This window comes from Heterodontus francisci, chromosome 35, assembly GCF_036365525.1.
Source record: "Heterodontus francisci isolate sHetFra1 chromosome 35, sHetFra1.hap1, whole genome shotgun sequence".
Classification (NCBI taxonomy): domain Eukaryota; kingdom Metazoa; phylum Chordata; class Chondrichthyes; order Heterodontiformes; family Heterodontidae; genus Heterodontus; species Heterodontus francisci.
Genome location: NC_090405.1, coordinates 58,144,985 through 58,171,566, shown reverse-complemented (window position 1 = coordinate 58,171,566; position 26,582 = coordinate 58,144,985). Strand labels below are relative to the sequence as shown.

General features: G+C 58.4%; 1 protein-coding gene across 1 annotated transcript in view; it reads right to left on the bottom strand.

Annotated features, from left to right (window-relative positions):
* LOC137350551 (thrombospondin type-1 domain-containing protein 4-like) overlaps positions 1–26,582 on the bottom strand; it is a 471,004-nt gene that overhangs the window by 158,183 nt on the left and 286,239 nt on the right. Inside the window, exon 12 of the mRNA XM_068015210.1 lies at positions 3,964–4,060. Coding sequence (XP_067871311.1) covers positions 3,964–4,060 — 97 coding nt within the window. The remainder of the gene's footprint in view (positions 1–3,963; positions 4,061–26,582) is intronic.

The following is a 26,582-nucleotide window of genomic DNA, read 5'->3' as shown; positions in this document are numbered from 1 at the left end:
AGCTGGTTTCGGGTGATTAGCGCCCTGATGTTAGGAAGGTTGGCACCAAATTTGGAGAATCTTGCGGAGGCACCTCTGATGGTACTTCTCCAGTGCGATGAGTTGCCTGCTGTAGGTTGTCCAAGTCTCCGATGCATAATGGAGCGCAGGGATCAATGCTATCCAGTATACTATGATTCTTGAATACTCTCATCCTCAGTCGGCCAAAGGCTAAGCTGTCACATTGGAGGCGATGATGAACCTCGTTGTCTATGTCTTTCTTCATCGAGAGGAGGCTCTCAAAATATGGAAAATGCTCCACATTTTCCAGGACCTCACCACTGATTTTGACTGATGGGAGGAGATGTTGCACTGTGGGAGCTGGTTGGAATAGGACCTTTGTTTTCTGAGTGTTTAGTGAAAGACCCAGTTTTTCATATGCTTTGGAGAAGTTGATAATGATCTGGAGCTCAGTTCCAGAGTGAGTGCACATGCAAACATCATCTGCATACTGAAGCTCAACGACTGAGGTTGGAGTGATCTTGGTTTTGGTTTGAAGGCGGCGTAGGTTGAACAGTTTTCCCGTCTGTGCTGTAAAGTATCTCCACGCCTGCGGGTAGTTTGCTGAAGGTAAGGTGTAGTATTACAGCGAGGAAAATGGAGAGGAGGGTTGGTGCAATGAAACGGCCTTGCTTGACACCAGTCTTGGCTGAGATAGGGTCTGTGGTGGTTCCGCTGGTGAGGATCAGAGCTTGCATGCCAATGTGGAATAGACGAAGGATGGTGACAAACCTAAGGATTCGTGATTGACAGAGTCAAAGACTTTTGTGAGGTTGAAAAAGTCCATGTAACCAGTTGGCTTTGTTCCTGTATTTTTCTTGGATATGCCGCGCAGTGAAGATCATGTCTGTGTTTCCTCTCAATGAGTGAAAGCCTGACTGTGATTCCGGAAAGAGGCATTTGAAGAGGATCCTTCCAATGATCTTCCCTGTGGCAGACAGCAGGAAGATTCCTCTGTAGTTGCTGCAATCGGTCTTGTCTCCCTTCTTGAATACAGTCATGATAACAGCATTTCTGAAGTCCTCCGGCAACTACACCTCATCCCAGATGAGGGATGTGAGTTTGTGCAGTCGTGTCAGGAATATCTCTGTCATGCTTCAGGATTTTGCCAGGGATTCTGTCTGCTCCAGAGGTCTTGTTGCTCTTCAGCTGCTGAATGGCTTTTTCAATCTCGCTCCAAGTTTGTCTGGCACCTCAGCGACTCCCCTGTAGGATAAGCGAGCACCTCATGACTGTTCAGCTCATCCTAACAAGAAACCTGTCATCAGTGCACACACTCCTACTCTGGAGGTAACAGGTGAGGCGGATAGGGGATTCTACCCCGACCTTTAGCAATCCCTAGCCCGAGTCCCAGCAGACGACAAACTGATCCTCCACAGAGACTTCAACGCCAGAGTTGGGAAGGACACAAATCTTTGGAAAGGGCTGATTGACAAGGAAGGAGTAGGGAAAGCAACTCCAACCGAGTCTGCCTCCTGATCAAATGCCTTGAGCATGACTTTGTCATAACTAATACCCTGTTCTGCCAGTGAGACAAACACAAGACCTCATGGCAACACCAGCAGTCCAAACAAGAGCACCTACTCAACCATATCATTGTTCGAGCGAGGGACTACAGAGATGTTCAGATCACCCGCACCATGACATATACTGATGATTGCCAGACTGATCACTGCCTCATCTGATCTATTATCTCCATTAGCCTAGCCCACAAGCAGCAGAAGTAACTAAAACAATGCCGCAAGAAAATTAAAATTGAAGACCTCAAAATCCCGCTAAAGTGGCCCTATTCAGTCAGTGACTTACTTCCAACCTCTCAACCTCCAACCAACTGAAGCCTCTGTGTGCCGTTAGTGCCCGGTCGACCCTAAAGCCGACCATAATAAGCACCTTCAAAGAGGTCCTTGGCTTCTCCACCAGGACGCATCGTGACTGGTTTGACAAGAACACCTGAGAAATACAGGACCTAATCAAGTGTAAGTACAAAGCCTTCACAGACTGGAAACTTCACCACACATCCAAGGTAAAGCAGCAACCTGACAGGCTCCTGAAGGCAGCAGTACAGCATAAAAGCTGGGACATATAAAAAACAAATGCTGGCTGCAAAGAGCATGAGAGATCCAGCAACTTGCAGATACCAGTGACATGCACTGTTTCTTCAGCGCTGTCAAGACAATCTATGGCCCAAGCACTCAAGGGCTCACCCCTTGACAGCCAAGCACGGAGAAGAACTCATCAAGGACAGGGAGGCAGTCAGTGCTCACTGGAGGAACCATTTCAAAGAACTCCTCAACTGAGACTTTGTCTTCGACTGGCATGTCCACAACTTCATCTACCAGCACCCTGTCCAGCTCACTCGATGCTACCCCAAGAGCATTATTACTTATCTTTTACATCCTATTCCTCTAGGTACAAAACTAAACATTTCTGTTTGCTTTTTTATGGCATTTTCTACTTGTGCTGACATGTTTCATAACCTGTGTATCTGCAAATGATGCTCTACTGATACTCTATTCTATCTAAAACTTACCATTTAATATACATTTCCTTTCCCTATCAGCAAACTGAACACTGATCAGCATCAAACCTGGGAGATTATAGGGATAATTTTAATGCCTCCATTGATGAGTGGGAGAGCATGATGGGAGGCAAATTTGAAAAAAAAGGAAACCCAACTATAACCCGTCATGAATGTGTTTACTCCAGTTTAACAGGGGCAGGTTTGGGAAATTAACCTGCTCTGGTGAGGCAGATGGGCAAATATAATATAATACCAAAAGAGGTTGTATGCCTCAGATTATGGCATCAATTTGAATTTATCAGTTGCGTGCCAGGTTTCCCAAGGCTCAGGAAACCTGACATAAAGGGAGGCAAGAGTTGCCGGATTCAACAGGTAATTGCTCTTCCCTCAGGCTTTCAAGCAAACTTGCTGGGATCTCTCATTTCCATGTGACTGCCCAACACCATCACCTGCCCTCATCATCTCTCTTCCCACCCTGGGATTGGAGTCTGCCTACACCAATCCCTGATTTTCTCAAACAGTTCCCGGTTACTGCCTACTACAGGCTTTCCCTGCAGCCAGCCTGCAAGTCTTCAATCAGGACAGAGACAGAGTAAAACAACCTCACATTCCTTGTATTTCCAGGATTTCTGGATGCTGAAAGACAATCCCATTCCCTCCCAGAAAATAACAGGGTCAATGGCTCTGTACTCTACCGGTAAGCAGCACTGAGATTACTAAACTACTAGGAGGACTGTCACACGTTTAAATAATAAACATTTAAATGAGTGCCCCTTAAGGCCATATAATAGACATTTGGAAACAGTAAATTTTAATAACTCACTGACAAATACAAAACAAAATAGTAACGAGGGTTAACATCGGTTAAGGCCCCTCAGCGTCTGTACATTCTCCTGTGTTAGGACAGGAAATGTTCCATATCTTGGTTCTGTGGTATCATTCTCATCTCTGAGTCACAGGTTGAGGGTTCAAGCCTTACTGCAGGATTTGAATATGTAAGCAGGGACTTTCCCTGTTGGTTGAAGTGTGGTAAAAACCTTGTTTGTCTCTCTAAATGGGGTTTCTGTAGCAGAGTGCTTTCCAGCCATAATCTGAAGGAGTGCTGCATTGTTGGTGGATCTGTATAATTGTATGGGCACACGTAAAAGATCCCATAGCACTATTCAAACAGCAGTAGAGTTTTCCTGGTGTCCTGGCCAATATTTATCCCTCAAACAACATCATCAAACCAGATATAGTGGTTATTTATCTCACTGCCTTTTGTGAGCTCTTGATGTCTATAAATTGGCAGCTGCATTTACCTGCATTACAACAGTGACTATATTACAAAAATAATCCATTGGAAGATGTCCTTAGGACATGAAAGGCACTACACAAGTGTAAGGTCTTTTTTTATATCTTACCTAGTCTGACGCTGGGTGCTATTAGATGACTGACAACATTTGCTTCAGGAAGAATATACTCATATTGAATGCCAGGATTCGACAGCTGGTAGATCATCTGGAAAATAATGGTGACAGCATGAGGTCTCACATCTGCTGTAAGCCATGTCCTAACCTCATGCAACATGAAATTCTGCACAGAGACTGTGACAAGGTGTAAAGAGACACTTCTGGTTGGAAATGCAGTGAGTTCTTCTCAATATACTTCACAGCAGCTTTATTGCCCATGGTTTACTTATTCCTGCTTTCAAAACCACATTACATCAATACTGTAGCCTAGATTTTCATTTCAGTTGGTGTCAACAACTAAAGGTCTGCTCAGGTCTGCAAATGAAACCCGGCCCGGGTCCGACAGAACCACATCCGACCCCAAGTCCGACAGAATCACATCCGACCCCGAGTCCGACAGAACCACATCCGACCCCGAGTCCGACAGAACCACATCCGACCCAGAGTCCGACAGAACCACATCCGACCCCGAGTCCGACAGAATCACATCCGACCCCGAGTCCGACAGAACCACATCCGACCCCGAGTCCGACAGAATCACATCCGACCCAGAGTCCGACAGAACCACATCCGACCCCGAGTCCGACAGAACCACATCCGACCCCGAGTCCGACAGAATCACATCCGACCCCGAGTCCGACAGAAACACATCCGACCCCGAGTCCGACAGAACCACATCCGACCCCGAGTCCGACAGAATCACATCCGACCCCGAGTCCGACAGAAACACATCCGACCCCGAGTCCGACAGAAACACATCCGACCCCGAGTCCGACAGAACCACATCCGACCCCGAGCCGCGACAGAACCACATCCGACCCCGAACTCGACAGAAACACATCCGACCCCGAGTCCGACAGAAACACATCCGACCCCGAGTCCGACAGAAACACATCCGACCCCGAGTCCGACAGAATCACATCCGACCCCGAGTCCGACAGAAACACATCCGACCCCGAGTCCGACAGAAACACATCCGACCCCGAGTCCAACAGAACCACATCCGACCCCGAGTCCGACAGAACCACATCCGACCCCGAGTCCGACAGAACCACATCCAACCCCGAGTCCGACAGAACCACATCCGACCCCGAGTCCGACAGAACCACATCCGACCCCGAGTCCGACAGAATCACATCCGACCCCGAGTCCGACAGAACCACATCCGACCCCGAGTCCGACAGAACCACATCCGACCCAGAGTCCGACAGAACCACATCCGACCCCGAAACCGACAGAAACACATCCGACCCCGAGTCCGACAGAACCTCATCCGACCCAGAGTCCGACAGAACCACATCCGACCCCAGTCCGACAGAATCACATCCGACCCCGAGTCCGACAGAATCACATCCGACCCCGAGTCCGACAGAACCACATCCGACCCCGAGCCCGAAAGAACCACATCCGACCCCGAGTCCGACAGAACCACATCCGACCCCGAGTCCGACAGAAACACATCCGACCCCGAGTCCGACAGAAACACATCCGACCCCGAGTCCGACAGAACCACATCCGACCCCGAGTCCGACAGAATCACATCCGACCCCAAGTCCGACAGAAACACATCCGACCCCGAGTCCGACAGAAACACATCCGACCCCGAGTCCGACAGAAACACATCCGACCCCGAGTCCGACAGAACCACATCCGACCCCGAGTCCGACAGAATCACATCCGACCCCAAGTCCGACAGAACCACATCCGACCCGAGTTCGACAGAACCACATCCGACCCCGAGTCCGACAGAAACACATCCGACCCCGAGTCCGACAGAAACACATCCGACCCCGAGTCCGACAGAACCACATCCGACCCCGAACTCGACAGAACCACATCCGACCCCGAGTCCGACAGAACCACATCCGACCCCGAGTCCGACAGAATCACATCCGACCCCGAGTCCGACAGAATCACATCCGACCCCGAGTCCGACAGAAACACATCCGACCCCGAGTCCGACAGAAACACATCCGACCCGAGTCCGACAGAATCTCATCCGACCCCGAGTCCGACAGAACCACATCCGACCCCGAGTCCGACAGAATCACATCCGACCCCGAGTCCGACAGAATCACATCCGACCCCGAGTCCGACAGAAACACATCCGACCCCGAGTCCGACAGAAACACATCCGACCCCGAGTCCGACAGAATCACATCCGACCCTGAGTCCGACAGAACCACATCCGACCCCGAGTCCGACAGAATCACATCCGACCCCGAGTCCGACAGAACCACATCCGACCCCGAGTCCGACAGAACCACATCCGACCCGAGTTCGACAGAACCACATCCGACCCCGAGTCCGACAGAAACACATCCGACCCGAGTCCGACAGAACCACATCCGACCCCGAGTCCGACAGAACCACATCCGACCCTGAACTCGACAGAACCACATCCGACCCCGAGTCCGACAGAAACACATCCGACCCCGAGTCCGACAGAACCACATCCGACCCCGAGTCCGACAGAATCACATCCGACCCCGAGTCCGACAGAACCACATCCGACCCCGAGTCCGACAGAATCTCATCCGACCCCGAGTCCGACAGAACCACATCCGACCCCGAGTCCGACAGAAACACATCCGACCCCGAGTCCGACAGAACCACATCCGACCCCGAGTCCGACAGAACCACATCCGACCCCGAGTCCGACAGAATCACATCCGACCCCGAGTCCGACAGAACCACATCCGACCCCGGGTCCGACAGAATCACATCCGACCCCGAGTCCGACAGAAACACATCCGACCCCGGGTCCGACAGAATCACATCCGACCCCGAGTCCGACAGAAACACATCCGACCCCGAGTCCGACAGAAACACATCCGACCCCGAGTCCGACAGAACCACATCCGACCCCGAGTCCGACAGAATCTCATCCGACCCCGAGTCCGACAGAACCACATCCGACCCCGAGTCCGACAGAACCACATCCGACCCCGAGTCCGACAGAATCTCATCCGACCCCGAGTCCGACAGAACCACATCCGACCCCGAGTCCGACAGAACCACATCCGACCCCGAGTCCGACAGAACCACATCCGACCCCGAGTCCGACAGAAACACATCCGACCCCGAGTCCGACAGAAACACATCCGACCCCGAGTCCGACAGAAACACATCCGACCCCGAGTCCGACAGAAACACATCCGACCCCGAGTCCGACAGAATCACATCCGACCCCGAGTCCGACAGAACCACATCCGACCCCGGGTCCGACAGAATCACATCCGACCCCGAGTCCGACAGAAACACATCCGACCCCGAGTCCGACAGAAACACATCCGACCCCGAGTCCGACAGAAACACATCCGACCCCGAGTCCGACAGAACCACATCCGACCCCGGGTCCGACAGAATCACATCCGACCCCGAGTGCGACAGAACCACATCCGACCCCGAGTCCGACAGAACCACATCCGACCCCGAGTCCGACAGAACCACATCCGACCCAGAGTCCGACAGAACCACATCCGACCCCGAGTCCGACAGAAACACATCCGACCCCGAGTCCGACAGAACCACATCCGACCCCGAGTCCGACAGAAACACATCCGACCCCGAGTCCGACAGAACCACATCCGACCCCGAGTCCGACAGAACCTCATCCGACCCCGAGTCCGACAGAACCACATCCGACCCCGAGTCCGACAGAAACACATCCGACCCCGAGTCCGACAGAAACACATCCGACCCCGAGTCCGACAGAAACACATCCGACCCCGAGTCCGACAGAAACACATCCGACCCCGAGTCCGACAGAACCACATCCGACCCAGAGTCCGACAGAACCACATCCGACCCCGAGTCCGACAGAAACACATCCGACCCCGAGTCCGACAGAACCACATCCGACCCCGAGTCCGACAGAAACACATCCGACCCCGAGTCCGACAGAACCACATCCGACCCCGAGTCCGACAGAACCTCATCCGACCCCGAGTCCGACAGAACCACATCCGACCCTGAGTCCGACAGAACCTCATCCGACCCCGAGTCCGACAGAACCACATCCGACCCCGAGTCCGAATGAACCACATCCGACCCAGAGTCCGACAGAACCACATCCGACCCCGAGCCCGAAAGAACCACATCCGACCCCGAGTCCGACAGAACCACATCCGACCCCGAGTCCGAGAGAACCACATCCGACCCAGAGTCCGACAGAAACACATCCGACCCCGAGTCCGAAAGAACCACATCCGACCCCGAGTCCGACAGAACCACATCCGACCCCGAGTCCGACAGAACCACATCCGACCCCGAGTCCGACAGAAACACATCCGACCCCGAGTCCGACAGAAACACATCCGACCCCGAGTCCGACAGAACCACATCCGACCCAGAGTCCGACAGAACCACATCCGACCCCGGGTCCGACAGAACCACATCCGACCCCGAGTCCGACAGAAACACATCCGACCCCGAGTCCGACAGAAACACATCCGACCCCGAGTCCGACAGAAACACATCCGACCCCGAGTCCGACAGAAACACATCCGACCCCGAGTCCGACAGAACCACATCCGACCCCGAGTCCGACAGAAACACATCCGACCCCGAGTCCGACAGAACCACATCCGACCCCGAGTCCGACAGAAACACATCCGACCCCGAGTCCGACAGAACCACATCCGACCCCGAGTCCGACAGAACCTCATCCGACCCCGAGTCCGACAGAACCACATCCGACCCCGAGTCCGACAGAAACACATCCGACCCCGAGTCCGACAGAACCTCATCCGACCCCGAGTCCGACAGAACCACATCCGACCCCGAGTCCGAATGAACCACATCCGACCCAGAGTCCGACAGAACCACATCCGACCCCGAGCCCGAAAGAACCACATCCGACCCCGAGTCCGACAGAACCACATCCGACCCCGAGTCCGACAGAACCACATCCGACCCAGAGTCTGACAGAAACACATCCGACCCCGAGTCCGAAAGAACCACATCCGACCCCGAGTCCGACAGAACCACATCCGACCCCGAGTCCGACAGAACCACATCCGACCCCGAGTCCGACAGAAACACATCCGACCCCGAGTCCGACAGAAACACATCCGACCCCGAGTCCGACAGAACCACATCCGACCCAGAGTCCGACAGAACCACATCCGACCCCGGGTCCGACAGAACCACATCCGACCCCGAGTCCGACAGAACCACATCCGACCCCGAGTCCGACAGAACCACATCCGACCCCGAGTCCGACAGAACCACATCCGACCCCGAGTCCGACAGAACCACATCCGACCCCGAGTCCGACAGAATCTCATCCGACCCCGAGTCCGACAGAACCACATCCGACCCCGAGTCCGACAGAATCACATCCGACCCCGAGTCCGACAGAACCACATCCGACCCTGAGTCCGACAGAACCACATCCGACCCCGAGCCCGAAAGAACCACATCCGACCCCGAGTCCGACAGAACCACATCCGACCCCGAGTCCGACAGAACCACATCCGACCCCGAGTCCGACAGAACCACATCCGACCCAGAGTCCGACAGAAACACATCCGACCCCGAGTCCGACAGAACCACATCCGACCCCGAGTCCGACAGAACCACATCCGACCCCGAGTCCGACAGAAACACATCCGACCCCGAGTCCGACAGAACCACATCCGACCCCGAGTCCGACAGAACCACATCCGACCCCGAGTCCGACAGAACCACATCCGACCCCGAGTCCGACAGAATCACATCCGACCCCGAGTCCGACAGAACCACATCCGACCCCGAGTCCGACAGAACCACATCCGACCCCGAGTCCGACAGAAACACATCCGACCCCGAGTCCGACAGAAACACATCCGACCCCGAGTCCGACAGAACCACATCCGACCCCGAGCCGCGACAGAACCACATCCGACCCCGAACTCGACAGAAACACATCCGACCCCGAGTCCGACAGAACCACATCCGACCCCGAGTCCGACAGAATCACATCCGACCCCGAGTCCGACAGAAACACATCCGACCCCGAGTCCGACAGAACCACATCCGACCCCGAGTCCGAAAGAACCACATCCGACCCCGAGTCCGACAGAACCACATCCGACCCCGAGTCCGACAGAAACACATCCGACCCCGAGTCCGACAGAACCACATCCGACCCCGAACTCGACAGAACCACATCCGACCCCGAGTCCGACAGAAACACATCCGACCCCGAGTCCGACAGAACCACATCCGACCCCGAGTCCGACAGAACCACATCCGACCCCGAACTCGACAGAACCACATCCGACCCCGAGTCCGACAGAAACACATCCGACCCCGAACTCGACAGAACCACATCCGACCCCGAGTCCGACAGAACCACATCCGACCCCGAACTCGACAGAACCACATCCGACCCCGAGTCCGACAGAATCACATCCGACCCCGAGTCCGACAGAACCACATCCGACCCCGAGTCCGACAGAACCACATCCGACCCTGAGTCCGACAGAACCACATCCGACCCCGAGTCCGACAGAACCACATCCGACCCCGAGTCCGACAGAACCACATCCGACCCCGAGTCCGACAGAAACACATCCGACCCCGAGTCCGACAGAATCTCATCCGACCCAGAGTCCGACAGAAACACATCCGACCCCGAGTCCGACAGAACCACATCCGACCCCGAGTCCGACAGAAACACATCCGACCCCGAGTCCGACAGAATCTCATCCGACCCAGAGTCCGACAGAAACACACCCGACCCCGAGTCCGACAGAACCACATCCGACCCCGAGTCCGACAGAACCACATCCGACCCCGAGTCCGACAGAACCACATCCGACCCCGAGTCCGACAGAATCACATCCGACCCCGAGTCCGACAGAACCACATCCGACCCCGAGTCCGACAGAACCACATCCGACCCCGAACCCGATAGAACCACATCCGACCCCGAGTCCCGACAGAACCACATCCGACCCTGAGTCCGACAGAACCACATCCGACCCCGAGTCCGACAGAACCACATCCGACCCCGAGTCCGACAGAACCACATCCGACCCCGAGTCCGACAGAATCACATCCGACCCCGAGTCCCGACAGAACCACATCCGACCCTGAGTCCGACAGAACCACATCCGACCCCGAGTCCGACAGAACCACATCCGACCCCGAGTCCGACAGAAACACATCCGACCCCGAACCCGATAGAACCACATCCGACCCCGAGTCCCGACAGAACCACATCCGACCCTGAGTCCGACAGAACCACATCCGACCCCGAGTCCGACAGAACCACATCCGACCCTGAGTCCGACAGAACCACATCCGACCCCGAACCCGATAGAACCACATCCGACCCCGAGTCCCGACAGAACCACATCCGACCCTGAGTCCGACAGAACCACATCCGACCCCGAGTCCGACAGAACCACATCCGACCCCGAGTCCGACAGAACCACATCCGACCCCGAGTCCGACAGAACCACATCCGACCCCGAGTCCGACAGAATCACATCCGACCCCGAGTCCCGACAGAACCACATCCGACCCTGAGTCCGACAGAACCACATCCGACCCCGAGTCCGACAGAACCACATCCGACCCCGAGTCCGACAGAAACACATCCGACCCCGAACCCGATAGAACCACATCCGACCCCGAGTCCCGACAGAACCACATCCGACCCTGAGTCCGACAGAACCACATCCGACCCCGAGTCCGACAGAACCACATCCGACCCCGAGTCCGACAGAACCACATCCGACCCCGAGTCCGACAGAACCACATCCGACCCCGAGTCCGACAGAATCACATCCGACCCCGAGTCCCGACAGAACCACATCCGACCCTGAGTCCGACAGAACCACATCCGACCCCGAGTCCGACAGAACCACATCCGACCCCGAGTCCGACAGAAACACATCCGACCCCGAACCCGATAGAACCACATCCGACCCCGAGTCCCGACAGAACCACATCCGACCCTGAGTCCGACAGAACCACATCCGACCCCGAGTCCGACAGAACCACATCCGACCCCGAGTCCGACAGAACCACATCCGACCCCGAGTCCGACAGAACCACATCCGACCCTGAGTCCGACAGAACCACATCCGACCCCGAGTCCGACAGAATCACATCCGACCCCGAGTCCGACAGAACCTCATCCGACCCCGAGTCCGACAGAACCACATCCGACCCAGAGTCCGACAGAACCACATCCGACCCCGAGTCCCGACAGAACCACATCCGACCCCGAGTCCGACAGAACCACATCCGACCCCGAGTCCGACAGAACCACATCCGACCCCGAGTCCCGACAGAACCACATCCGACCCCGAGTCCGACAGAACCACATCCGACCCCGAGTCCGACAGAACCACATCCATCCCCGAGTCCGACAGAAACACATCCGACCCCGAGTCCGACAGAAACACATCCGACCCCGGGTCCGACAGAACCACATCCGACCCGGGTCCGACAGAATCACATCCGACCCCGAACTCGACAGAACCACATCCGACCCCGAGTCCGACAGAATCACATCCGACCCCGAGTCCGACAGAACCACATCCGACCCCGAGTCCGACAGAACCACATCCGACCCCGAGTCCGACAGAACCACATCCGACCCCGAGTCCGACAGAAACACATCCGACCCCGAGTCCGACAGAACCACATCCGACCCCGAGTCCGACAGAATCACATCCGACCCAGAGTCCGACAGAACCACATCCGACCCCGAGTCCGACAGAACCACATCCGACCCCGAGTCCGACAGAACCACATCCGACCCCGAGTCCGACAGAACCACATCCGACCCCGAGTCCGACAGAACCACATCCGACCCCGAGTCCGACAGAATCACATCCGACCCCGAGTCCGACAGAATCACATCCGACCCCGAGTCCGACAGAACCACATCCGACCCCGAACTCGACAGAACCACATCCGACCCCGAGTCCGACAGAAACACATCCGACCCCGAGTCCGACAGAACCACATCCGACCCCAAACCCGACAGAACCACATCCGACCCCGAGTCCGACAGAACCACATCCGACCCCGAGTCCGACAGAACCACATCCGACCCCGAGTCCGACAGAACCACATCCGACCCCGAGTCCGACAGAACCACATCCGACCCCGAGTCCGACAGAACCACATCCGACCCAGAGTCCGACAGAACCACATCCGACCCCGAGTCCGACAGAACCACATCCGACCCCGAGTCCGACAGAACCACATCCGACCCAGAGTCCGACAGAACCACATCCGACCCCGAGTCCGACAGAACCACATCCGACCCTGAGTCCGACAGAATCACATCCGACCCCGAGTCCGACAGAAACACATCCGACCCCGAGTCCGACAGAACCACATCCGACCCTGAGTCCGACAGAACCACATCCGACCCCGAGTCCGACAGAACCACATCCGACCCCGAGTCCGACAGAAACACATCCGACCCCGAGTCCGACCGAACCACATCCGACCCCGAGTCCGACAGAACCACATCCGACCCCGAGTCCGACAGAACCACATCCGACCCCGAGTCCGACAGAAACACATCCGACCCCGAGTCCGACAGAACCACATCCGACCCCGAGTCCGACAGAATCACATCCGACCCAGAGTCCGACAGAACCACATCCGACCCCGAGTCCGACAGAACCACATCCGACCCCGAGTCCGACAGAACCACATCCGACCCCGAGTCCGACAGAACCACATCCGACCCCGAGTCCGACAGAACCACATCCGACCCCGAGTCCGACAGAATCACATCCGACCCCGAGTCCGACAGAAACACATCCGACCCCGAGTCCGACAGAACCACATCCGACCCCGAACTCGACAGAACCACATCCGACCCCGAGTCCGACAGAAACACATCCGACCCCGAGTCCGACAGAACCACATCCGACCCCAAACCCGACAGAACCACATCCGACCCCGAGTCCGACAGAACCACATCCGACCCAGAGTCCGACAGAACCACATCCGACCCCGAGTCCGACAGAACCACATCCGACCCCGAGTCCGACAGAACCACATCCGACCCAGAGTCCGACAGAACCACATCCGACCCCGAGTCCGACAGAACCACATCCGACCCTGAGTCCGACAGAATCACATCCGACCCCGAGTCCGACAGAAACACATCCGACCCCGAGTCCGAATGAACCACATCCGACCCCGAGTCCCGACAGAACCACATCCGACCCCGAGTCCGACAGAACCACATCCGACCCAGAGTCCGACAGAACCACATCCGACCCCGAGTCCGACAGAACCACATCCGACCCTGAGTCCGACAGAATCACATCCGACCCCGAGTCCGACAGAAACACATCCGACCCCGAGTCCGACAGAACCACATCCGACCCTGAGTCCGACAGAACCACATCCGACCCCGAGCCCGAAAGAACCACATCCATCCCCGAGTCCGACAGAACCACATCCGACCCCGAGTCCGACAGAACCACATCCGACCCCGAGTCCGACAGAAACACATCCGACCCGAGTCCGACAGAACCACATCCGACCCCGAGTCCGACAGAAACACATCCGACCCCGAGTCCGACAGAACCACATCCGACCCCGGGTCCGACAGAACCACATCCGACCCCGAGTCCGACAGAACCACATCCGACCCCGGGTCCGACAGAATCACATCCGACCCCGAGTCCGACAGAACCACATCCGACCCCGAGTCCGACAGAACCACATCCGACCCCGAGTCCGACAGAACCACATCCGACCCCGAGCCCGACAGAACCACATCCGACCCCGGGTCCGACAGAATCACATCCGACCCCGAGTCCGACAGAACCACATCCGACCCCGAGTCCGACAGAATCACATCCGACCCCGAGTCCGACAGAACCACATCCGACCCCGAGCCCGAAAGAACCACATCCGACCCCGAGTCCGACAGAACCACATCCGACCCCGAGTCCGACAGAACCACATCCGACCCCGAGTCCGACAGAATCACATCCGACCCCGAGTCCGACAGAACCACATCCGACCCCGAGTCCGACAGAAACACATCCGACCCCGAGTCCGACAGAACCACATCCGACCCCGAGTCCGACAGAACCACATCCGACCCCGAGTCCGACAGAACCACATCCGACCCCGAGTCCGACAGAACCACATCCGACCCCGAGTCCGACAGAAACACATCCGACCCCGAGTCCGACAGAAACACATCCGACCCCGAGTCCGACAGAAACACATCCGACCCCGAGCCCGAAAGAACCACATCCGTCCCCGAGTCCGACAGAACCACATCCGACCCCGAGTCCGACAGAAACACATCCGACCCGAGTCCGACAGAACCACATCCGACCCCGAGTCCGACAGAAACACATCCGACCCCGAGTCCGACAGAACCACATCCGACCCCGGGTCCGACAGAACCACATCCGACCCCGAGTCCGACAGAACCACATCCGACCCCGGGTCCGACAGAACCACATCCGACCCCGAGTCCGACAGAACCACATCCGACCCCGAGTCCGACAGAACCACATCCGACCCCGAGTCCGACAGAACCACATCCGACCCCGAGCCCGACAGAACCACATCCGACCCCGGGTCCGACAGAATCACATCCGACCCCGAGTCCGACAGAACCACATCCGACCCCGAGTCCGACAGAATCACATCCGACCCCGAGTCCGACAGAACCACATCCGACCCCGAGCCCGAAAGAACCACATCCGACCCCGAGTCCGACAGAACCACATCCGACCCCGAGTCCGACAGAACCACATCCGACCCCGAGTCCGACAGAATCACATCCGACCCCGAGTCCGACAGAACCACATCCGACCCCGAGTCCGACAGAACCACATCCGACCCCGAACTCGACAGAATCACATCCGACCCCGAACTCGACAGAACCACATCCGACCCCGAGTCCGACAGAATCACATCCGACCCCGAGTCCGACAGAACCACATCCGACCCCGAGTCCGACAGAAACACATCCGACCCCGAACCCGACAGAAACACATCCGACCCAGAGTCCGACAGAAACACATCCGACCCCGAGTCCGACAGAACCACATCCGACCCCGAGTCCGACAGAAACACATCCGACCCCGAGTCCGACAGAATCACATCCGACCCCGAGTCCGACAGAACCACATCCGACCCCGAGTCCGACAGAATCACATCCGACCCCGAGTCCGACAGAAACACATCCGACCCCGAGTCCGACAGAAACACATCCGACCCCGAGTCCGACAGAATCACATCCGACCCCGAACTCGACAGAACCACATCCGACCCCGAGTCCGACAGAATCACATCCGACCCCGAGTCCGACAGAACCACATCCGACCCCGAGTCCGACAGAATCACATCCGACCCCGAACTCGACAGAATCACATCCGACCCCGAGTCCGACAGAAACACATCCGACCCCGAGTCCGACAGAACCACATCCGACCCCGAGTCCGACAGAACCACATCCGACCCCGAGTCCGACAGAACCACATCCGACCCTAAGTCCGACAGAAACACATCCGACCCCGAGTCCGACAGAACCACATCCGACCCCGAACTCGACAGAACCACATCCGACCCCGAGTCCGACAGAAACACAACCGACCCCGAGTCCGACAGAACCACATCCGACCCTAAGTCCGACAGAAACACATCCGACCCCGAGTCCGACAGAATCACATCCGACCCCGAGTCCGACAGAATCACATCCGACCCCGAGTCCGACAGAAACACATCCGACCCCGAGTCCGACAGAACCACATCCGACCCCGAGTCCGACAGAACCACATCCGACCCCGAGTCCGACAGAACCACATCCGACCCTAAGTCCGACAGAAACACATCCGACCCCGAGTCCGACAGAACCACATCCGACCCCGAACTCGACAGAACCACATCCGACCCCGAGTCCGACAGAAACACAACCGACCCCGAGTCCGACAGAATCACATCCGACCCGAGTCCGACAGAAACACATCCGACCCCGAGTCCGACAGAATCACATCCGACCCCGAGTCCGACAGAAACACATCCGACCCCGAGTCCGACAGAACCACATCCGACCCCGAGTCCGAAAGAACCACATCCGACCCCGAGTCCGACAGAACCACATCCGACCCCGAGTACGACAGAAACACATCCGACCCCGAGTCCGACAGAACCACATCCGACCCCGAACTCGACAGAACCACATCCGACCCCGAGTCCGACAGAAACACATCCGACCCCGAGTCCGACAGAACCACATCCGACCCCGAGTCCGACAGAACCACATCCGACCCCGAACTCGACAGAACCACATCCGACCCCGAGTCCGACAGAAACACATCCGACCCCGAACTCGACAGAACCACATCCGACCCCGAGTCCGACAGAACCACATCCGACCCCGAACTCGACAGAACCACATCCGACCCCGAGTCCGACAGAATCACATCCGACCCCGAGTCCGACAGAACCACATCCGACCCCGAGTCCGACAGAACCACATCCGACCCTGAGTCCGACAGAACCACATCCGACCCCGAGTCCGACAGAACCACATCCGACCCCGAGTCCGACAGAACCACATCCGACCACGAGTCCGACAGAAACACATCCGACCCCGAGTCCGACAGAATCTCATCCGACCCAGAGTCCGACAGAAACACATCCGACCCCGAGTCCGACAGAACCACATCCGACCCCGAGTCCGACAGAAACACATCCGACCCCGAGTCCGACAGAATCTCATCCGACCCAGAGTCCGACAGAAACACACCCGACCCCGAGTCCGACAGAACCACATCCGACCCCGAGTCCGACAGAACCACATCCGACCCCGAGTCCGACAGAACCACATCCGACCCCGAGTCCGACAGAATCACATCCGACCCCGAGTCCGACAGAACCACATCCGACCCCGAGTCCGACAGAACCACATCCGACCCCGAGTCCGACAGAACCACATCCGACCCCGGGTCCGACAGAACCACATCCGACCCCGAGTCCGACAGAACCACATCCGATCCCGAGTCCGACAGAACCACATCCGACCCCGAGTCCGACAGAAACACATCCGACCCCGGGTCCGACAGAACCACATCCGACCCGGGTCCGACAGAATCACATCCGACCCCGAACTCGACAGAACCACATCCGACCCCGAGTCCGACAGAATCACATCCGACCCCGAGTCCGACAGAACCACATCCGACCCCGAGTCCGACAGAACCACATCCGACCCCGAGTCCGACAGAACCACATCCGACCCCGAGTCCGACAGAATCACATCCGACCCAGAGTCCGACAGAACCACATCCGACCCCGAGTCCGACAGAATCACATCCGACCCCGAGTCCGACAGAATCACATCCGACCCCGAGTCCGACAGAACCACATCCGACCCCGAGACCGACAGAATCACATCCGACCCAGAGTCCGACAGAACCACATCCGACCCCGAGTCCGACAGAACCACATCCGACCCCGAGTCCGACAGAATCACATCCGACCCCGAGTCCGACAGAACCACATCCGACCCCGAGACCGACAGAATCACATCCGACCCCGGGTCCGACAGAACCACATCCGACCCCGGGTCCGACAGAATCACATCCGACCCAGAGTCCGACAGAACCACATCCGACCCCGAGTCCGACAGAACCACATCCGACCCCGAGTCCGACAGAATCACATCCGACCCCGAGTCCGACAGAACCACATCCGACCCCGAGTCCGACAGAACCACATCCGACCCCGAGTCCGACAGAACCACATCCGACCCCGAGTCCGACAGAACCACATCCGACCCCGAGTCCGACAGAACCACATCCGACCCAGAGTCCGACAGAACCACATCCGACCCCGAGTCCGACAGAACCACATCCGACCCCGAGTCCGACAGAATCACATCCGACCCAGAGTCCGACAGAACCACATCCGACCCCGAGTCCGACAGAACCACATCCGACCCCGAGTCCCGACAGAACCACATCCGACCCCGAGTCCGACAGAACCACATCCGACCCCGAGTCCGACAGAACCACATCCGACCCCGAACTCGACAGAACCACATCCGACCCCGAGTCCGACAGAACCACATCCGACCCCGAGTCCGACAGAACCACATCCGACCCCGAAACCGACAGAACCACATCCGACCCCGAGTCCGACAGAACCACATCCGACCCCGAAACCGACAGAACCACATCCGACCCCGAGTCCGACAGAACCACATCCGACCCCGAAACCGACAGAACCACATCCGACCCCGAAACCGACAGAACCACATCCGACCCCGAAACCGACAGAAACACATCCGACCCCGAGTCCGACAGAACCACATCCGACCCCGAGTCCGACAGAACCACATCCGACCCCGAGTCCGACAGAACCACATCCGACCCAGAGTCCGACAGAACCACATCCGACCCCGAGTCCGACAGAACCACATCCGACCCCGAGTCCCGACAGAACCACATCCGACCCCGAGTCCGACAGAACCACATCCGACCCCGAGTCCCGACAGAACCACATCCGACCCCGAGTCCGACAGAACCACATCCGACCCCGAGTCCGACAGAAACACATCCGACCCCGAGTCCGACAGAAACACATCCGACCCCGGGTCCGACAGAACCACATCCGACCCGGGTCCGACAGAATCACATCCGACCCCGAACTCGACAGAACCACATCCGACCCCGAGTCCGACAGAATCACATCCGACCCCGAGTCCGACAGAACCACATCCGACCCCGAGTCCGACAGAACCACATCCGACCCCGAGTCCGACAGAACCACATCCGACCCCGAGTCCGACAGAAACACATCCGACCCCGAGTCCGACAGAACCACATCCGACCCCGAGTCCGACAGAATCACATCCGACCCAGAGTCCGACAGAACCACATCCGACCCCGAGTCCGACAGAACCACATCCGACCCCGAGTCCGACAGAACCACATCCGACCCCGAGTCCGACAGAACCACATCCGACCCCGAGTCCGACAGAACCACATCCGATCCCGAGTCCGACAGAATCACATCCGACCCCGAGTCCGACAGAATCACATCCGACCCCGAGTCCGACAGAACCACATCCGACCCCGAACTCGACAGAACCACATCCGACCCCGAGTCCGACAGAAACACATCCGACCCCGAGTCCGACAGAACCACATCCGACCCCAAACCCGACAGAACCACATCCGACCCCGAGTCCGACAGAACCACATCCGACCCAGAGTCCGACAGAACCACATCCGACCCCGAGTCCGACAGAACCACATCCGACCCCGAGTCCGACAGAACCACATCCGACCCAGAGTCCGACAGAACCACATCCGACCCCGAGTCCGACAGAACCACATCCGACCCTGAGTCCGACAGAATCACATCCGACCCCGAGTCCGACAGAAACACATCCGACCCCGAGTCCGACAGAACCACATCCGACCCTGAGTCCGACAGAACCACATCCGACCCCGAGTCCGACAGAACCACATCCGACCCCGAGTCCGACAGAAACACATCCGACCCCGAGTCCGACCGAACCACATCCGACCCCGAGCCCGACAGAACCACATCCGACCCCGAGTCCGACAGAACCACATCCGACCCCGAGTCCGACAGAAACACATCCGACCCCGAGTCCGACAGAACCACATCCGACCCCGAGTCCGACAGAATCACATCCGACCCAGAGTCCGACAGAACCACATCCGACCCCGAGTCCGACAGAACCACATCCGACCCCGAGTCCGACAGAACCACATCCGACCCCGAGTCCGACAGAACCACATCCGACCCCGAGTCCGACAGAACCACATCCGACCCCGAGTCCGACAGAATCACATCCGACCCCGAGTCCGACAGAAACACATCCGACCCCGAACTCGACAGAATCACATCCGACCCCGAGTCCGACAGAACCACATCCGACCCCGAACTCGACAGAACCACATCCGACCCCGAGTCCGACAGAAACACATCCGACCCCGAGTCCGACAGAACCACATCCGACCCCAAACCCGACAGAACCACATCCGACCCCGAGTCCGACAGAACCACATCCGACCCCGAGTCCGACAGAACCACATCCGACCCCGAGTCCGACAGAACCACATCCGACCCCGAGTCCGACAGAACCACATCCGACCCAGAGTCCGACAGAACCACATCCGACCCCGAGTCCGACAGAACCACATCCGACCCCGAGTCCGACAGAATCACATCCGACCCAGAGTCCGACAGAACCACATCCGACCCGAGCCCGAAAGAACCACATCCGACCCAGAGTCCGACAGAATCACATCCGACCCAGAGTCCGACAGAAACACATCCGACCCCGAGTCCGACAGAACCACATCCGACCCCGAGTCCGACAGAATCACATCCGACCCAGAGTCCGACAGAAACACATCCGACCCCGAGTCCGACAGAATCACATCCGACCCAGAGTCCGACAGAATCACATCCGACCCAGAGTCCGACAGAAACACATCCGACCCCGAGTCCGACAGAACCACATCCGACCCCGAACTCGACAGAACCACATCCGACCCCGAGTCCGACAGAACCACATCCGACCCCGAGTCCGACAGAACCACATCCGACCCCGAGTCCCGACAGAACCACATCCGACCCCGAGTCCGACAGAACCACATCCGACCCCGAGTCCGACAGAACCACATCCGACCCAGAGTCCGACAGAACCACATCCGACCCCGAGTCCGACAGAACCACATCCGACCCCGAGTCCGACAGAACCACATCCGACCCCGAGTCCGACAGAATCACATCCGACCCCGAGTCCGACAGAATCACATCCGACCCCGAGTCCGACAGAACCACATCCGACCCCGAGTCCGACAGAACCACATCCGACCCCGAGTCCGACAGAACCACATCCGACCCCGAGTCCGACAGAATCACATCCGACCCCGAGTCCGACAGAATCACATCCGACCCCGAGTCCGACAGAACCACATCCGACCCCGAACTCGACAGAACCACATCCGACCCCGAGTCCGACAGAAACACATCCGACCCCGAGTCCGACAGAACCACATCCGACCCCAAACCCGACAGAACCACATCCGACCCCGAGTCCGACAGAACCACATCCGACCCAGAGTCCGACAGAACCACATCCGACCCCGAGTCCGACAGAACCACATCCGACCCCGAGTCCGACAGAACCACATCCGACCCAGAGTCCGACAGAACCACATCCGACCCCGAGTCCGACAGAACCACATCCGACCCTGAGTCCGACAGAATCACATCCGACCCCGAGTCCGACAGAAACACATCCGACCCCGAGTCCGACAGAACCACATCCGACCCTGAGTCCGACAGAACCACATCCGACCCCGAGTCCGACAGAACCACATCCGACCCCGAGTCCGACAGAAACACATCCGACCCCGAGTCCGACCGAACCACATCCGACCCTGAGTCCGACAGAACCACATCCGACCCTGAGTCCGACAGAACCACATCCGACCCAGAGTCCGACAGAACCACATCCGACCCCGAGTCCGACAGAACCACATCCGACCCTGAGTCCGACAGAACCACATCCGACCCCGAGTCCGACAGAAACACATCCGACCCCGAGTCCGACCGAACCACATCCGACCCCGAGTCCGACAGAACCACATCCGACCCCGAGTCCGACAGAACCACATCCGACCCCGAGTCCGACAGAACCACATCCGACCCCGAGTCCGACAGAAACACATCCGACCCCGAGTCCGACAGAACCACATCCGACCCCGAGTCCGACAGAATCACATCCGACCCAGAGTCCGACAGAACCACATCCGACCCCGAGTCCGACAGAACCACATCCGACCCCGAGTCCGACAGAACCACATCCGACCCCGAGTCCGACAGAACCACATCCGACCCCGAGTCCGACAGAACCACATCCGACCCCGAGTCCGACAGAATCACATCCGACCCCGAGTCCGACAGAAACACATCCGACCCCGAGTCCGACAGAACCACATCCGACCCCGAACTCGACAGAACCACATCCGACCCCGAGTCCGACAGAAACACATCCGACCCCGAGTCCGACAGAACCACATCCGACCCCAAACCCGACAGAACCACATCCGACCCCGAGTCCGACAGAACCACATCCGACCCAGAGTCCGACAGAACCACATCCGACCCCGAGTCCGACAGAACCACATCCGACCCCGAGTCCGACAGAACCACATCCGACCCAGAGTCCGACAGAACCACATCCGACCCCGAGTCCGACAGAACCACATCCGACCCTGAGTCAGACAGAATCACATCCGACCCCGAGTCCGACAGAAACACATCCGACCCCGAGTCCGAATGAACCACATCCGACCCCGAGTCCCGACAGAACCACATCCGACCCCGAGTCCGACAGAACCACATCCGACCCAGAGTCCGACAGAACCACATCCGACCCCGAGTCCGACAGAACCACATCCGACCCTGAGTCCGACAGAATCACATCCGACCCCGAGTCCGACAGAAACACATCCGACCCCGAGTCCGACAGAACCACATCCGACCCTGAGTCCGACAGAACCACATCCGACCCCGAGCCCGAAAGAACCACATCCATCCCCGAGTCCGACAGAACCACATCCGACCCCGAGTCCGACAGAACCACATCCGACCCCGAGTCCGACAGAAACACATCCGACCCGAGTCCGACAGAACCACATCCGACCCCGAGTCCGACAGAAACACATCCGACCCCGAGTCCGACAGAACCACATCCGACCCCGGGTCCGACAGAACCACATCCGACCCCGAGTCCGACAGAACCACATCCGACCCCGGGTCCGACAGAATCACATCCGACCCCGAGTCCGACAGAACCACATCCGACCCCGAGTCCGACAGAACCACATCCGACCCCGAGTCCGACAGAACCACATCCGACCCCGAGCCCGACAGAACCACATCCGACCCCGGGTCCGACAGAATCACATCCGACCCCGAGTCCGACAGAACCACATCCGACCCCGAGTCCGACAGAATCACATCCGACCCCGAGTCCGACAGAACCACATCCGACCCCGAGCCCGAAAGAACCACATCCGACCCCGAGTCCGACAGAACCACATCCGACCCCGAGTCCGACAGAACCACATCCGACCCCGAGTCCGACAGAATCACATCCGACCCCGAGTCCGACAGAACCACATCCGACCCCGAGTCCGACAGAAACACATCCGACCCCGAGTCCGACAGAACCACATCCGACCCCGAGTCCGACAGAACCACATCCGACCCCGAGTCCGACAGAACCACATCCGACCCCGAGTCCGACAGAACCACATCCGACCCCGAGTCCGACAGAAACACATCCGACCCCGAGTCCGACAGAAACACATCCGACCCCGAGTCCGACAGAAACACATCCGACCCCGAGCCCGAAAGAACCACATCCGTCCCCGAGTCCGACAGAACCACATCCGACCCCGAGTCCGACAGAAACACATCCGACCCGAGTCCGACAGAACCACATCCGACCCCGAGTCCGACAGAAACACATCCGACCCCGAGTCCGACAGAACCACATCCGACCCCGGGTCCGACAGAACCACATCCGACCCCGAGTCCGACAGAACCACATCCGACCCCGGGTCCGACAGAACCACATCCGACCCCGAGTCCGACAGAACCACATCCGACCCCGAGTCCGACAGAACCACATCCGACCCCGAGTCCGACAGAACCACATCCGACCCCGAGCCCGACAGAACCACATCCGACCCCGGGTCCGACAGAATCACATCCGACCCCGAGTCCGACAGAACCACATCCGACCCCGAGTCCGACAGAATCACATCCGACCCCGAGTCCGACAGAACCACATCCGACCCCGAGCCCGAAAGAACCACATCCGACCCCGAGTCCGACAGAACCACATCCGACCCCGAGTCCGACAGAACCACATCCGACCCCGAGTCCGACAGAATCACATCCGACCCCGAGTCCGACAGAACCACATCCGACCCCGAGTCCGACAGAACCACATCCGACCCCGAACTCGACAGAATCACATCCGACCCCGAACTCGACAGAACCACATCCGACCCCGAGTCCGACAGAATCACATCCGACCCCGAGTCCGACAGAACCACATCCGACCCCGAGTCCGACAGAAACACATCCGACCCCGAACCCGACAGAAACACATCCGACCCAGAGTCCGACAGAAACACATCCGACCCCGAGTCCGACAGAACCACATCCGACCCCGAGTCCGACAGAAACACATCCGACCCCGAGTCCGACAGAATCACATCCGACCCCGAGTCCGACAGAACCACATCCGACCCCGAGTCCGACAGAATCACATCCGACCCCGAGTCCGACAGAAACACATCCGACCCCGAGTCCGACAGAAACACATCCGACCCCGAGTCCGACAGAATCACATCCGACCCCGAACTCGACAGAACCACATCCGACCCCGAGTCCGACAGAATCACATCCGACCCCGAGTCCGACAGAACCACATCCGACCCCGAGTCCGACAGAATCACATCCGACCCCGAACTCGACAGAATCACATCCGACCCCGAGTCCGACAGAAACACATCCGACCCCGAGTCCGACAGAACCACATCCGACCCCGAGTCCGACAGAACCACATCCGACCCCGAGTCCGACAGAACCACATCCGACCCTAAGTCCGACAGAAACACATCCGACCCCGAGTCCGACAGAACCACATCCGACCCCGAACTCGACAGAACCACATCCGACCCCGAGTCCGACAGAAACACAACCGACCCCGAGTCCGACAGAACCACATCCGACCCTAAGTCCGACAGAAACACATCCGACCCCGGGTCCGACAGAATCACATCCGACCCCGAGTCCGACAGAATCACATCCGACCCCGAGTCCGACAGAAACACATCCGACCCCGAGTCCGACAGAACCACATCCGACCCCGAGTCCGACAGAACCACATCCGACCCCGAGTCCGACAGAACCACATCCGACCCTAAGTCCGACAGAAACACATCCGACCCCGAGTCCGACAGAACCACATCCGACCCCGAACTCGACAGAACCACATCCGACCCCGAGTCCGACAGAAACACAACCGACCCCGAGTCCGACAGAATCACATCCGACCCGAGTCCGACAGAACCACATCCGACCCGAGTCCGACAGAACCACATCCGACCCCGAGTCCGACAGAATCACATCCGACCCCGAGTCCGACAGAACCACATCCGACCCCGAAACCGACAGAAGCACATCCGACCCCGAGTCCGACAGAACCACATCCGACCCCGAAACCGACAGAACCACATCCGACCCCGAGTCCGAAAGAACCACATCCGACCCGGACAGAACCTCATCCGACCCCGAGTCCGACAGAACCACATCCGTTCCCGAGTCCGACAGAATCACATCCGACCCTAACTCCGACAGAACCACATCCGACCCCGAGTCCGACAGAACCACATCCGACCCGGGTCCGACAGAATCACATCCGACCCCGAGTCCGACAGAACCACATCCGACCCTGAGTCCGACAGAACCACATCCGACCCCGAGTCCGACAGAATCACATC